Raw genomic sequence first — 15316 nt, forward strand, 5'->3', positions numbered from 1 at the left:
GTGTCCTGATCCCTGACCGGGCCCGCTGCCCTGCATCAGCGCGGGCCCATTTACTACTTCTTTCGAACGGCTCTTTGGCAAAGTGTCCATTAGCCTGTCAGTCTGTAAATATTTTATTTTTTTTTTTTGCCTCGGCGGCAGAGGCGCCGCCGGCGCTCCCGCTCCATCATTTGCTATGCATGAGGTTGATAATCAGCTGGGGGAGGCGAGGGGGTGTTTTATGGCGCCGTCTGATGGCCCACCCCATTTGCAGTCAGCGTGCGTGGCCAGCGCTCCCGCGCCGCGTGCCGGCCCCGCCACGGGGACCCGGCGTATTTTATTCCGGCGCTGGCACCACGAGGCTGCTGATTTATCGCGGCAGTGAACCCCCCCGTGGCTCAGCCTTCCCCTGCCCTGCCTCCAAAGGCCCCATAACTTACCACCCAGCGAATGCATCTCCCCCTTCCCCACCTTTTCGGCGCCCTGCATCCTCCCCCGTTAATATATTGCGCTGCGTTATTTATCCCGGCCCGCAGCCGGGCGGCTCGGGGTATTTACACGCCCGGAGATGCGAGAGCCTCAAAAATAAATCACGGGGCACGACTACTATTTTAATCTCTCACTACAGACACTTCTGTGGCTCCATAAAGAAAAGAGTGGCGTGGCAACTCGACGAGCGAGTCCGTAAAGAGACAGCTTCATGCCAAAAAGCGGCGCCGGGATCACGGCTTCCGGGCACCCGCCTGCACGGGCTGGATTTCTGATTCTTCCGCCTCAGCCTTTGCTGGTGCTGGCGGTGGGGTGGCTGAGATGCCAAAGGGAACTCTGTGCAGCCCTGGACGTGGCAGTGCCGGGATGTCCGTGGGGTCTGCGGCCTAGCTGGGATACGATGAAACGTTCATGCACATGGCACCCTCTGCCCGCAGCACTGCAGACATTAATTAAATTGCCCAGTGCCCCTTGGCAAGTGTCAGTGCCGAAATCCCCTGGCTGGAGTTAAATCCAGGGACCAGAATGGCTAAAGAGCTGCAAGGGTGAACCTGCGGCCCCAGAAACGCCGCATCTCCAGCATCCCGCTCTCCAGAGCCAGCATTGCATCTTCCCAATCCCAAAACCTGCCGTGCCAGGCCCCAGGCTGCCAAACCACGGGAATGTGTGAGGAGTGAGGGATGCCCGTGCTGGGTGACAGAAAACGGCTTAGGGGTCCAATTCCCTCTTTACAACATGGAGCATTGGGAACTGGGGGCTGGAAAAAGGGGGGTTTGAATTCCTTAGAACAGCACAATTAGCTTCCAAAATAAAAACTGGAATGTGTTTTTTCAATTAGAGCTGAGGCGAAATAGACTCTCAGGTCAGACCAGCCTGAGGCTCCAGAGACAGCACAGCGCACTGAACTGAATTTTGGAAAGGAGGGGGGAAAGCATCCATTTCCTAGCAAATCCCTGGCTCTGGGCAGCCCTGGAGCTGCCGGCATTGAATATTCAGAGGGCTGATCCCCGTGGTGAGCTCGGAGCCGGCGCTGCAGCCAGGTACCAGCGCGGGCTGGCACAGCGGGAATGGAGTCTGGGAGCCCAAATCCCAAATGTGGCATCTCCACCTGGGCGCCGGGATCTCCCTGCCCCGGGGCAGGTGCCAGGTCCTGGCCTGTCCCACAGCCCCGGCGCGGGGTCTGGTGTTATTTTCCCAGTGATAAGCCCGCAATGCTTTATCAAGCCCCAGACATCCGTCCAAATTTGGCACCTCATCCCTTCGCTTCTGTTCGTGTCCCTGTTTCCGGATTCCTGTTCGTGGTGTAGATTCTCTTTTTATATGGGAGAAAAACATCAGCTCTTTATGACGGCGAACAGGAAAGTCGCATGACTATGGAGAGGAGCATTAGCCTTTCCTTTAGCTTGGAGGACTTAACAATCTTTTAAAAATCAATTTTTATTAATTTTGGAGTGATGCTTAATGCCTGAGGGGAGTGAGGTGCAGCAGCATCGCCGGGGGAACTCTTTGCCGCTCTAACTTAAGGTTAGGCCTCCGAGTGCTGCCGGAACCACGGCCCACGCAAACATGGAATCATGGAGTTGTTAAGGTTGGAAAAGCCCTCTAAGATCACTGAGCCCAAGTGTTCCTCCAGAGCTGCCAAGGCCACCACTAAGCCATGTCCCTGGGTGCCACATCCACACATCTTTTACACCCCTCCAGGGGTGGGGACTCCATCGCTGCCCAGCTCCAGGCTGGCCAAGCACCACATCTGCCCATACGCCCCATGGGGGGGTGAATTAAACTGGTGGTGCTTGGCCAGCCTGGAGCTGGACCTCTGCATCCGTGCAGGTGGGGATGAAGGAGCCACCTCAGTTTCATTGTAAGACTGGGCGTCCCTGGGAGAAAATCAGGATGTCCTTCGTGGGCCGAAATTTGGATTTAGCAGGACAACCGTCAGCCATTCCTCCTTGGAGACGGGGGCAAGGAGACAGCCAGGAGAACCCGTCCCCTTTCCGGGGGGCTGTGTGCGGAAGGAAGCAGCTGAGGGGCTGTAAATCCTGCGCCCAGCGAGAGCAGTTCATGGGGCCACAGACCTCACACGGCTCCACCTGGAGCCCAGAGCTGGGGGACGGAGCCCGGCCCCGCAGCACACGCAAGCCTCTCCGCGTGGTGGGCACACACAGGGGAGGGCGGGCTTTCATTAATTACTGGTAATTACTTATTTTACATATTGTTCTCCACGGGGTTTTGCTGCAAGGAGCTGCTGGTATTTTAGGGATAAGCAGGGTGAATCTGCCCGCGCAGCTGAATCCCTGGGATGGGGCTCCGAAGCCGCTGGCGCAGCCCTCGCCGAGTGTTTCCAAACTGAATAGTCATTGGGTTGGCAGGTAATTCAGAAACTATTTGTATGAGCTGTTTATCAAATTATTAACTGCACAGATGTTGTTTGGTTGAAGAGCAGCTGAACCTTCTCTCTGCCAGCCGCGGAGACAAAGGTCTGCAGGAATAATTGGAGATGTGCATGGAATATTAAATTAATTTACTGCTCTTAATTCTTATGCAAATCCTGACCTCTGATAGAGCCTATCAATTACCCTGCACACAGGGAAAAGAAAGGAGAACAGTTTCTTTCTTTTCTTTGCCCCCCTCTCCTTTTTTTCCCGTTGTTCTCCAGTTTGGGGTTTTTTTTCTTTGTTGTTGTTGTTTTTTTGTTGGTTTTTTTTTTTCCCTTTTGAAAGAGACCTTGGGAAAGGAAATATTTGTGGGAGGAAAAAAAAGCCATTTATTTGTGGGAGAAGCAAAGGGCCAGGATTATTTAATTGAATCTCCCGGTCGCAGCGATATCCCCTGGGAGACAGGGTGCAGTTTTTAACATTGTGGGGCGCTCGGGGGAGGCCTGGGAATGGAGGCCAGAGCTGGGCTGGAATAGCTCCACGTGCTTCCCTAGGAGGGGCCCCACTCTGCCAGCACCGTGTTGGGTCGCAGTGGGAGAGGGCTGTAGGCCCGGGCTGATCCTCACTGGGTTTTGGTGGGGTCGGGGGCAGGAAGGGGCCCCTCGCTCTGCTGGGATCCAGCCGGGGCTCGGGTGGGTTATCAGGGAGGGCTTCCTGCCCGGGAGCGGGGCTGATTCTGCCAGTAATTACCAGGGAAGAAGAAAGGGAATTTGTTGTCACGTCTATTGTGAGATCCCAGGTAAAATGAAGCAGGATTTAATTGGTCCTCGTTAAACAGAGCTGGGTTTCTAATACGGAGAAAGGCCTGGTCCGGGCCGTGTTTAATTGGGGCTGTGTGTGCGCTGCTCAGCCGGCGCCTAAAGGAAGACGCCGGGCCCTGCTCTTTCATCCCATTTTCTAATAAGGATAAATAAACAGGATGAATAATGCCATCGGTCTCTGCCCCGACCCCTGCGAGACCCCAGCAGCGCAGTGCTGTTCACCCCAGAGCTGCTCCCTGAGATCCGTGAATCCAACGCGAGCGGGATCCCTCGGCACGGAGCGCCCGGTGCAGCACCGATGGGCTCTGTTAGCAGAAACCCCAGTTCCAGCTACGGAGCAGCTCAGGGAATTCCTTGGTTAGCGGCTGTCAGAGGGGAGCCCCAGGAGGGGATGGGCCTCAGGGGGCAGGAGGGGAAAGACGGGAGAAAAGGACAGAAAATAAAATGATGTCTTTCCTTTTTATTTTTCCTTTCTTATTCCCCCCCCATAAATCCCGAGAAGCGCTGGGAGACTGCACTCCCCCTCCCACGCAGCCCACTCGGGTAATTTCATTTATCCCGCAAATCTAATTAGCAATCCGTGGCTGACATTAATACGGATCTAATGAGGCCGGCGATGACCAGATTATCAGGCGAGCGCTGACACAGCCTTAAAGGCACATCGAGCCCTGCCATCGGTGGGACCCGGCGGGGGAAAAACTGCTTTAGAGGGGGAGAAGAAAAAAAAAAAGAAAAAAAAGGAAAAAAAAGAAAAAAAAAGAAAAAAAGAAAAAAAGAAAAAAGCAAAGAAAGGAAAAAAAAAAAAAGACGAGGGAGGGGGAGAAAAACACGAGGAAAACCAGTGCGGGTAGGGCTTGGCTGCTTGGCTTATTAAGGGAGTTGGAGCTTTGCTGGACGCAGTTTATCCACCAGCACCGGGCCTCTGTCCCTGCCTCTCCCGAAATACTGTTCTGCAGAGGAGAAAAAGGAGGGGGGGGAAATAAGGAAGGAAAAAAAAAAAAAAGAAGAAGAAGAAGCCAGAGCCCAAGGAGTCGCTGTGCAATTTATTCCAAGGGGTGGCTGTTGAGAAGGCGGCAATTTGCGGCGGCCGGGGGTTATTTAGTGCGATATGAAATCAAATGATCCTATTGCTCAAATAACAGTGTCTGGGAGGAGAAGCGAGCGCGCTCCAAAGGTAATTGTCTCCAGATGATATTCCCATTATCCCCCGATCCCGGCCTAAACGCTGCCAGAGCCGGACTGGAATCGATACGGGGGGAGGACCGGGAGGATCCCGGGGCCGGGGGGAGCCATTCCCGGCACTGACCCCCCCTCGGAAAGGGCGGCAGGGCTTCGGGAAGACCCCAAATTCCCTGTGGCTGCTGCCTATCCGTGCCTCGGCGGGAGCGGCAACACCGGCGGGGGAGCCGAGCCCGGAGCCCAGGTAAGGGACCTGCGGGGGGACGGGGAGAGGAAACCCGGCCCCTTGCCTGCCCCGGCGGGCAGCCGCTCTCCGAGCGGACCCTTCTGCATCGCCTTACCCCAGCCCAGGCTGTCGGTCCGGTGTGACCGCCCGCGGCCCCGGTCCAGCCCCGCCGCGCTCGGTCAGCCGCTGCCCGCGGTCACTGCCGGCCGCGGTCGGTGCCGTTTGCCCGGAGCCGCTGGAAGAGCAGCCGGACCGGGGCCGGCTTCACTGTGAACGCCCGGGCTGCGGATGGAGCGGCGGCCCCCGCTGCCCGCGGCGCTGCCCGATGCTAAAATCGCCGGAATTCAATGGCTCGAGGAAAACGACGGGGGAAAATCCAAGGGGACGGAAGGCCGTGAGCGAGGGCGGGGGCGAAGCCAGCGGCACCTACCTGGGCGAGGGTCCCCGGGGCGGGGGTCCGGGCTCGGTCCGCGGCCGCTGCGGCGGCAGGGACCGCGCGCTCCGGGTGCGGCACCCCGAGGCGAGCGGCGGCCCCGCAGCCGCTCCCCGAATTCCGTCGGGGCGTCCCCCGCGCCGCCCGTGGGGCGTCCCGGGTTCCGCCTGGAGCTACGGGCGCTGGGATGGGGCTTTTCCCCTTTCCGCCTTTCTTTGTCAGCCCCTCGCCCGGGCGGGCAGCGCGTCCCCGGCGCTTCGGGCACAGAGAACAAACGCGCTCCTGCCGAAAGAAATGACGGCGGGTACTGAGGGAGCGAGACTCCGGGCTGGGGCGCTCGGGAGCGTCCCGGCTGGGGCAGCTTGGTGCTCCCCCGGCTAACAGCGGGAGGTGGCTGTGCTGAACTAGGGGGGACCCTGCGGGCAGCGGCAGGAGGAGAACGCTCGGCCTCTCTCAGGTCAGGTCCTGACGAGAACAGGGCGCAGGTCACCCCCGGGCCGCCGGGAGAGGCTGGCACGGTTTGCGTGTCTGCAAACGGGCAAAACACTCGGGACCTGAAGCCTGGGGGTGAGCCCCAGCCTTCGCCTACCCGCGTGTCCGCCCCACGCTGCCTTGCAGCGCTTTTGAGCACTGTCAGAATGCACTGTTGGAGGGTTTTTGCATCTCTGGCCAAGCCTTTTTGTCAGCTTCAGGTTCCTATTTTTGTTTGGCGTGTTCTGAACGGAGTGCAGGGCCCAGGGGTGCTGAGCTCCGAGCAGACACGGCTTAATTCATTCAACAGTCCTGTGCTTGTTCTCCTGCTTTTTACAGACAAGTGAGCAGTTTATTTGCGTGGATCCTTTCATCCACCACCAGAACAATCCTCTGCACAGGACAGGGGGAAGACGGCTAATCAGTCACAGCAAACCAGCACGGTGCTTTGGGGTGGGAAGTGAAAAACACCACGCACACTCAAACCTGGGTTTCACAGAACTGGAGCACTGGGAGAGGCAGCGCACGGGAATTGCCCCAGGTGAGACCTGGGCTGCCTGCGCAGGCAGCGCTTCCTCAAAGGCAAGCCAGCTTCCCCAGCACTCCCAGGCCCTGGCACTCAGCTCCAGACCTCTGGCAGAAGTGAGACTGGAACAGAGGCAGCCCCCCAGCAGTGCCCAGGCAGGAGGAGCTCGGGGTTCCCCCCGCCCCCCGCGCCAGCTCGGGGCTCCACGCTCGCTCTCCTCCCGTGCGGCCCTTTTGCTGACCCGCTCGCTTTTATTTCCCAGAGCCGCTGCTGACCTGCAGGTGTTCCTGCTGAGACACAGCCAGCGTGGGCAGGGTTTGAGCGCTGGGCTGTGAGGAGGTAGGGGTCCTCCAGGGACCCCGTGTCTGTCACTGTGTCTGCCCCAAGAGCGGCGCCCTGCTGCCGTGCTGCCAGACCCCGGTTCCCGGCCCCATGAACCGCGTGGCTCCCCAGGTGCCTCCCTTTGTTTCAAACCCTTGGAGCCTGGAGCACTTGTTGAACCTGACGAGGAGTGCATCAAAGTGGCTGACAATTAGGAAACAAACACATACCATTTGAGGCGTTCTTGGGTGGAATCCAGTTGTACATAGATGGGCTTGTTGCTGTCGTCATCATATCGAATATTCTTCACAGTTGTGACATCTGTGCTGCGCAGCAGCGTCCCCGGCACGGCAAACACGGCATTATCTCGCTGTGCCAAGGCTTCGTTAATCAAACCAGACAATGGGCCAGACGCATCCCTTTGAGCCCGGCGCTGGGATCCTCCAGGCTTTTCACCTTGTCCAAATGCAGGCAGCAGCTCATCAGAACTGATCGCTCTGAACTGTGGGGCTGGCAGGAAAACATGTAATTCAGTCAAAAGAATTCCCAGTTATTTTATATCCTCCCTTTAGTTTTTCGTGACTCGCAGAAGCTAAACTTTTTCAGTCTTTCGGTTGGTACTTGAGATCAATCCAGTCATTTGTTAGAACGCTAATGAAGGAGCCTGACAGATGTGTGTCCTTTAAAGCAGCAGCAGCAGCAGAAAGCACTGAGAGCAAGCAGGATGGAGTGGCCTGGCCGAGCCGTGGCCCCACCGGTGGGAGCTGAGGAGTGGACGGCGCAGGGAACAAACAGCATGGCCGTGAAGGTGCCGTTCTCCTGAAAGAGGATCCTGGCAAAAACACGGCTTGGTGCAGGGGCCAGCATGCCGAAGGCGAGGTAGGACACTGTGTGCTGGGAACAGGTGTGGGTGCAGTGTCCCCTTTTCCTCACCGCGGCACCGCGTGCTCCGGGCACAGGGCAGTCGGGCACGTGGTGTCCCGAGAGCCCCTGGAGGGATGTTCTCCGTCCCACGTCTGTCAGGAGGGGAGCTCGTGGTGCTCGTGTGGCAGGCTCTGCCGCGCGCCGGGTTCTGTCACCCCGGGTCAGGCTGCAGCTGAGTGGGACCCCGGTCCCCCCGGCCGTGGGACCCCAAAGGGCCCTTGTGGCACTGAGCTGGGCTGTGTGTTGTGAGCCGTTCCTCCCGCTTGCTGCCTGGTCACTGCAGGCCTGAGGGAGACATTCCGAAATACTCTCTCCTGGCACAGAAATACGCCAGAGCTGGTTCAGCTTGAGGAACAGCAGTTAAAGTGGCACCGGGCGCTCCCAAGCGCGAGGTGTAGGTGCTTCCAGGGAAGAAGGGAGTTGAGTCCTTTGGCTCTGAGTGGGCTGGTTCGAACTCAGCCTCTTGGCTCATATCTCAGAAAACCTAAATTCAGTTCCCATTTCTCCAGGGACGGGGAAGCTCAACACTGTCAATCTCCTCTTTCCTCTTCAGAGACAGCAGCAGACACTTGAATAGAGACTCCTCGTGGTTACAGCCTGGTCACGGGAGCGACCGAGACCCAAAATCTCCCTGACATCCATCCCCTCTGGATGCTTGGCCTTGGAACAGCCTCACTCGGGCCACGCCTGCTCCCTTCCACTCGTGGAGCCTCCTGTGCCGCACGGCACACTGGAAAAGCACTTGGAGATGGCTGGAGAAGGAGGGAGGCTTCCTGGCAAATGGTCTCTAAACCAGGCCCTTCCCCATGCCGCGGCTTTTCTGGGGCTTGTTACCATCAGTGGTACGTGCTTGTATCTCAGTTCTCCAGGATGGATTCAAAGCCTACGGGCAGTGACGTGCCTGGGGGCTTTTCAGTTGTGTCACCCGGCTTCGGCTAAGGCCCCCACACTGTTAATAAACATGCCCTACTTGTCACTGCTGTGGTCTCCAGGTTTTTGTTTACTCAGCCGCTGGGTTCTGCGTTCCGGGCTCCTGCTGGAGGAACTCTGTCACCTGCCCCAAGGCAGCGGCTCCGAGGGCAGATGTGGTGTGCGCCGCTCGGGCATCAGAAACGAGTAATAACGGGTTTCGAGGAACTGTAACACTTAATAAAAGCGTCTTATTACATTTAAATGTATTAAAATGTAAACATTAAATTCAGCACGTTAATTACTGTTTCCAGGCGCTGCCGCTGACAGGAAATGGATCCTCACAACTGCTCTGCTGAGATCGCTCGCTGCCTTTACTGCTCTCTGGTTCCTGGGGTGTTATTAGTGCTCTGCATTTGGGACTCGAGTCATTAACAGCCAGGACTTCACTGGGCATTATGTAAATTCTCTGTTTGCTACACAAACACACAGCTACCAGGGCCTGCGTTACGTGCTTAACTGGGAGAAAGAAAAGTAAATGCTTTTTCAGCTCGGCCCTGACTCGTGGGCGAGCTCACTGTGCTCTCAGGGGTCAACTCAGCACCGAGAGGGAAGGCCTCTTCCCAACGCATCCCTGTGTTTCTGCAAATCCCTTTCCAGAGCAGTGTGTGTCCCCCCACCTGCTGCGTGTCCCATGACAGCCCGCTACGGACACCAGCAATTCCTGCTCTGTAAGGAGGTTTTCCCACTTTTCTGGGAGCGAGGGGCATCCCATCCCTGCAGCAGGCATGTGCAGCACGTGGATCCGTTGCCCTGGAAAGCTGGGAAACCCTGCCAGGGGTCTCTGGTAGATGAGAGGCCTGTGGCCAGGTGCCCAGCTCCGTGAGGCCAATCCCGCGCCTTTTGGGATATGCTTACATGCCAGAGGAAAGCGGGATGCTGAGGGACACGTGGCTGCCTCCCTAAATGGAAAAGAGAGCAAAGCTGTTCAGATCAGTGCGCATCAATCCCTGTGTGGGAATCAAGAGAGGCTTTGGTTTGGCAGCTACTGGGGACAAAGCCACCATCTCAAAGTGCGTTTAACATGACAGAAGGAGGCGGCTCCCTTTGACAGTTCTACAGCTCTTATCAGACTACATCAAAATTAAATTAAAACAATCTAAAAGAAGTGTGAAGTACTGCGGGGAGAACACAAACCAAACACTCCTCTTTGTAGGCTTTCAGGGAAGGGACCGCATCCCTTATCAGGGATGGGAGGATGGAGATTATTCTTGAGTCAATTATGAGCCGGGGAGGGGGGGCTGTGGTGAGCACCGAGACATGGAAGAAAGTGGGAAATACGTCGTTGTCGGGGGGCACCGGGCTCAGGCTCCTTAGTTCCTTATTTTTTGTTAAATAAATAGCAGGATGGGGAGCCCTGCCTGCGGTTCAAGACCCTCGAGCCCCAGCCCGAGGTCCACAGCGGGAAAAAAACCCTCCCGGGGCTTTGCCTGGGAGAGAAACTGTGCAGCCCAAGGGGTCAGGGACCATCAGCCACCTTTCCACTAAACCCTAAAACTGCAGTTTGGGAATAGGGCTTCCAGCGTACTCAGGATTTTAGACAGTGCTGGAAGCGCTCGGAAGTTTTTGTGCTCTTTTAGGCGTTCTTTTAGCAAGCACCAATATTTTCGGAAGCAGGCCCAGGAATGCTGGTGGAACCCCAAAAGCCCCTGATCCCCCCAAGTCCCCAGACAGAGCCTCCAGCTCCAGCTGAGCTTTCATGTGTTGGTTCTCGGCCAGAAGTTCTAACGAAGGCTAATTACTGTGATGATCTTGCAGTAATTGTACACTGATTGCAGTCCTAATTATGCTTAAGCATTTCACTGCTCTCCGCAATTTTGTCTATTGATGTTTCGCTTCTCCTTCATTTCAATTATTCCCGTGGTATTCAGATTTTATTGGGGCCCTGGAATTTAAGCGCTCATTTGGCAACTTCCTTTCAAAGGGTTCGAAGTTTTTATCTGGAAATGAAAGGCGGGCGTTCTGTTTTCATCCTGCAGCTGGAGACGTGAACGCAGGGCTGGGGGTGACTGTGGCTTCTCCCACCTGAATTTTGGAGAGGTGACAGCACCAGAGGGACACAGCGGCACTCCAGAGGACGAGGAAGCGGGGTTTTTTTCCTTGAAAACCACGGTGTACAATAAACTTGGTAAAACCAACTGTAACTGTTCAGCAGCTCCCAGTTATTTTTTGAACTGGCGCTTTGCAAATTTCCCCCTTTTTTAGGGATCCTACCTCGCCCCAGGTGCCCTCCAGCACCGAGCTCATCTGGGCGAACACCAACACCCGAGGTAACAAGGTGGTGGCGAGAGACGGGGCAACGATAAAGGACGACTGAAACAACGACAAACGCCTTAAAGGCTTCCAAAGCGCCTCCGGGCGGCGCAGGCCGCGCCCGCCCGTCCCCATGGCAACGCGGGGCGGCACTTCCGGGGTCCCGCGCGGGGCATGGCGGGAGCCGCACGTGGGCGCCGGCGGAAACCGCGCGGGGCGATCGGGACCGGGACCGGGACCGGGATCGGGATCGGGATCGGGACCGGGATCGGGATCGGGATCGGGGAGGGGAGGGGAGGGGAGGGGAACGGGGCCACCGGGACCGCCGCCGTGCACCGGCACCACCGGGACGGACACCCCGCGACCACCGGCCCCGCAGCCGCCCCGCGCCAGGTGAGCCGGGTCCTCCCCCCCCCGCGGCGCGGTTGGGGTTCGGTTCTCGCCCCGGGCGGGGGGATACTCGCCGGTGGGGAGGGAATGGACCTGGGGGAGCTGAGGAATGCCGTGTGCTACCTGCAGGATGGGGGAGCGGGAATGGCATCGGAGCCAACGGGTGCTCGCATCCATCGGCTTCCCCATCCTTTAGGGTACCGGTGTTCTCCGTTTCCGAGGCACGAAAATTACTTGGAGAAGTGTAAAAACAAGATCTCGAAATCGGCGCTTGCTTGGCTGTCCGTGGTGCAAGGGGAAATGGAAGGGATGAGATCCCGGAGGGAGCGTGGCTGTTAAATTGCCATGTGCGGGACGCGAAACCCTAGTCCTGCTCTGGGCGCTGGCAGGATCCCATGGCTAAAACCTTGCTGTCTCAGGCGGAGCAGCGGGAAGGGCTTTTCCGGGCTCCCCTCCCTGCAGGGAAACTGGGAGGCGCTGTCCGTGTGTCCGTGTGTGTAGGGAGAACCCAAATGCACGGAGAAGGGTGCCCAGACGTGTTGGGGTGTGTGACGTCCCCTTCACTCCCGCAGCTTCCTGGGGTCTCTGGCTGTTCCAGTGGGTCCCCTGTGGATGTTCAGGCATCTTTTGCCTTTCCAGCAACCCTGTTCCAGCGAGGAACAAAGAGAGGGGTGAAGGCTTGGGAGTTGTTCTGCTTAGTGCTGAGCTGGGCTGGCAGATGAGTCTGTAGCTCCCAGCTCTGCTCAGCAAGGGCTGTACTCTGCAAAACCCCTTAGTTCTGGCATTCGGAGGCTTCAGGTGGTGAAATGTTTTTTATCTCACTGTGTGTTGTTTGTTTTCTTCCAGTGGAGCCAAAAGGCTGGAATTAGGAAGGCAGCAGATGGAACACATGGTGGCTGATCCACACCTGTAAGCCCATTCAAAAGCTTCTTGGGGGTTATTTCATTTTAGGTACAAGGGTTCAGTTACCTTGGAAAGCCTTTATGATGTTGTCTGTAAGATTTGTCAGTAATAATACATTTATATCTGTACGTTAGGTATAATGTAAAATTCATATCTTCACTGATGAAATAACTGCAGCAGTAGCACGAGTGCCTCATTCTGTGGACACTAGAATGTTGGGAGCAACGAACATGCGGGTTGGCTTTATCCTACTTTTACAAAAGTCACCACAGCTTAGTCCGTGCTGGAGAATCCCAGGGTCTTAGAAAGTGGAAAGCCTCCAGAAGCCCTGGGGGGTGTTCCAGGTTCTGGTCCTGCTCCTTGGATTCTTTCTGCAGCGTCTGTTTAATGGAAGTTGCACGGACAGTCTGTACCAAAAAAAAAAAACCAACAAACCCAAACCTTAAACAGCAAACCGAAGCAAAAAAAATATCCTAAGGTCCCAACAGCCAAAGAGGACTGAGCAGTGTCTTCCAGTGTTCCACTCCTTTCCTCAGAGGGGTTCTGTAAAGCTCCAGGGACTGAGGGCTGGGTGCTGCTGGAAGGGGCAGAAAATGCCGATACAGGTTGAGGAAGAAATGTGTGGACAGGCGGGGCAGCATCACAGGTACTTTGTTTCCTGGTGTTACTGGCTTTGGTTTGATCTAACAGGTTTAGAACCATGGTTCCTCTGAACATCTTGGGGGCTTTGGGGTGCAGTTTCCCTCCTGGCTGAAGCGGAGAGCTGTGAGCCAGGGGCACCTCTGGGTGCCCATTTCCCTGTGTTGGCGTTAATGCCAATGGCGTTAATGGCTGCCCTGGGGAAAGAGGCCTGCCTGGAAGGGAATCTGTAGGTGGGAGAGAGCTGGGTCAGATGGCTTTCTGGTGCCCCTCTCAGTGGCACCGTGGGCTTAGGCAGCTGTGAAAGCCCAGCCTCGGCGTTCCCTCTCGGGTGACTTGCGGAACACGTTCCTCTGCTGCGGCTTCCACTTTGATTTAACGGGATCGGCGCGACTGGAACGCAGTCCCTGTAAAACACACTTACAGGAGATTTGTAATGTACTTGCCCCTTGGGAACACCAAAGCCCCTGTGTAAATCTTCAGGGAAGCGGCACGTGTATGCCTATATAAATACAGGTGTGCAGAAGAACGAGTCTTCTCCTTTTGGGGTCTGGAGCAGCTCCCCCTCGGTGTCGTGGTCTGTGTGCCTGAGGCGGGGCGATAGTGCTGGATGCTTTTGGTTTATTTTCACGCCTCTTCAAGTGCCTGTTGTTCGCCCTGCAGGGTGAGACTGAAGCACCTGAAGCTGCAGAGGCACCTGGCAGCGGTGTCGGCGCGGCAGCAGCTGGCCCTGCGCCGGAACCGGGCCCTGCGCCGGGAGTTCCTGCATCTGGAGGCTCGCATGGAAACCACGGGCTGGGAGAGCATCCGGAAGATGGAAGTAACTTTCTATAAGACTTGATCGTGGGTGTTTGCCGTTGTTATGCAGGAATCTCTTGGTATGTCCTAGAGCTGGAAGCAAACTCCATCAGGGTCCGTGTTTCAGGCTGTAGAACAGACAGGTCTGAAGTACCCCAGACTCAACAGGCTGCTGTAAGAAAAAGCCAAGCCCTGAGGGTTTCTTGAATCGTGTTATTATTATTATTATTATTGTTGTTGTTGTTGTTGTTATGATGTCATGCTGTTCCCTAAAGTTCAGTTCGGGACGTTGCAAAGTGATGATTCCAGACTTTCAAAAATGGGATTGCGACGTCTGCTTGTGCCGCTGCTGCATGGAGCCAGGTTTTTGGGGGAGCAGAGTCTGGGAGGGAGCTGTGTTCGTTCCTGCTTTCCAAGAGCAGCGGCGCTCCTCAGAAGCATTTAGCTGCATTTGTTCCTCACACAGCTATAGCCTAGGTAGCGCCTGTTGGATCTGGTGACGTTCCCAGAACATCTTTTCCTGGCTGCAGTGCAGCAGCCCGGAGTTCAGAGCCTGTCACTGGGGTGTGTGATTCCCTGCCCCTGATTTTTTGTTGATATCTGAAGCAGAGCAGGAGAGGGGGCTGTGCTGCAGTGCCACCTTTCCCCTGCTGGTCTGAAGGGGTTTTTCTTCCTCAGCTCACCAGCCTGCCCAGTGTCAGGGCCGGTGGCTCTGACACCTGCTGTGAGTCCCAGTCAGAGTGCCACAGGTGGGGCTGCACGCGGGGTTTTTGTTCAGCCCTCCCATTTTGATGTTCCTGTGCCTTCCATTTTATCTTTGCCGAGTCGCGGTTACTTTTTGGAGCTGCTGAACGAATGACATCTCCTCGGTGTTAGTTATGGAGAGCAGGAGAGTTATGGAGCGTGCAATCATTCAATCTATCGTGGGAGTACACAGAAAGAAATTATTGCTGTTTTCTCTCCTCTTTTTCCGTACAGAATGCCCTTTAGGAGCGCTTCATCACAACTCTGTGCACATTTATTATGTGGCTGTAGCTCACAAAACTCCTATTGTTTCTGAAAGATGCACTTTTGCTCCCTGTGTTTGGTCAGTAATTTTTTAGGGTATATATAAATAAATTCGCTGCAGCTTTCAGCCAAGTCTGGGAGTTACATCTGAGTTTCTTTCGAGCATCTTGACCCCTCAGGTGGTGAGGTTTTGTTCCTTAAGGTTCCACGTTCGGGGGTTTCCCAAGCAGCCTGCTTCCTACCTGGGAGCCGAAGGCGGTGCCGCCGCCGGAGCGAAGGGCAGGGGCGGGCGAGTTCATTGTGTGAAGGGTTTATTCCCACGCCTGTTCCCTGCTGCAGCTCAGCTCCTGGAGTGCTCCTAGCCGGGCTGTCCCGGCGTGCTGCTGGGGGCTGCAGTTGGGATTGCAGGCGGTGCCCAGCCCCACTCCCAGCGCGCTGCTGCTGCCGCCGCTCCGTTAAACCCTGGAGCGGGGAGAGCCGCGTTCGGGGTGGCCAGCACGGAGCCTTCCTTCCCCGCTGGGCTGCTCTCTGCAGCATCTGCCAGGGATTGTTCCTCACGGCAGCCCAGCCAGTTGTAAGATGGGGCGTGAAAAACACATTTCAGATCTCGTT

The 15316-nt window shown here is 56.3% G+C and overlaps 1 protein-coding gene and 1 long non-coding RNA gene across 4 annotated transcripts in view; both read left to right on the top strand.

The window, feature by feature from the left end:
- Nucleotides 1–4347: 4347 nt before the first annotated feature.
- On the top strand, nt 4348–8829 carry LOC138107101 (uncharacterized). Of its 3 annotated transcripts, none has more exons than XR_011149225.1 (4): nt 4348–5087; nt 6313–6514; nt 7509–7699; nt 8298–8829. It is a non-coding gene; the product is annotated as an uncharacterized lncRNA (long non-coding RNA). The 3 variants fall into 3 exon arrangements; XR_011149226.1 differs by having other exon boundaries at nt 7512–7699; XR_011149227.1 differs by having other exon boundaries at nt 4348–4838.
- Nucleotides 8830–11099: 2270 nt separating this feature from the next.
- Nucleotides 11100–15316, top strand: part of KIZ (kizuna centrosomal protein) — a 28075-nt gene continuing 23858 nt past the window's right edge. The window contains exons 1-3 of the mRNA XM_069008765.1: nt 11100–11359; nt 12203–12265; nt 13562–13718. Coding sequence (XP_068864866.1) covers nt 11100–11359; nt 12203–12265; nt 13562–13718 — 480 coding nt within the window. The remainder of the gene's footprint in view (nt 11360–12202; nt 12266–13561; nt 13719–15316) is intronic.

This window comes from Aphelocoma coerulescens, chromosome 3 (genome assembly GCF_041296385.1).
Source record: "Aphelocoma coerulescens isolate FSJ_1873_10779 chromosome 3, UR_Acoe_1.0, whole genome shotgun sequence".
Classification (NCBI taxonomy): domain Eukaryota; kingdom Metazoa; phylum Chordata; class Aves; order Passeriformes; family Corvidae; genus Aphelocoma; species Aphelocoma coerulescens.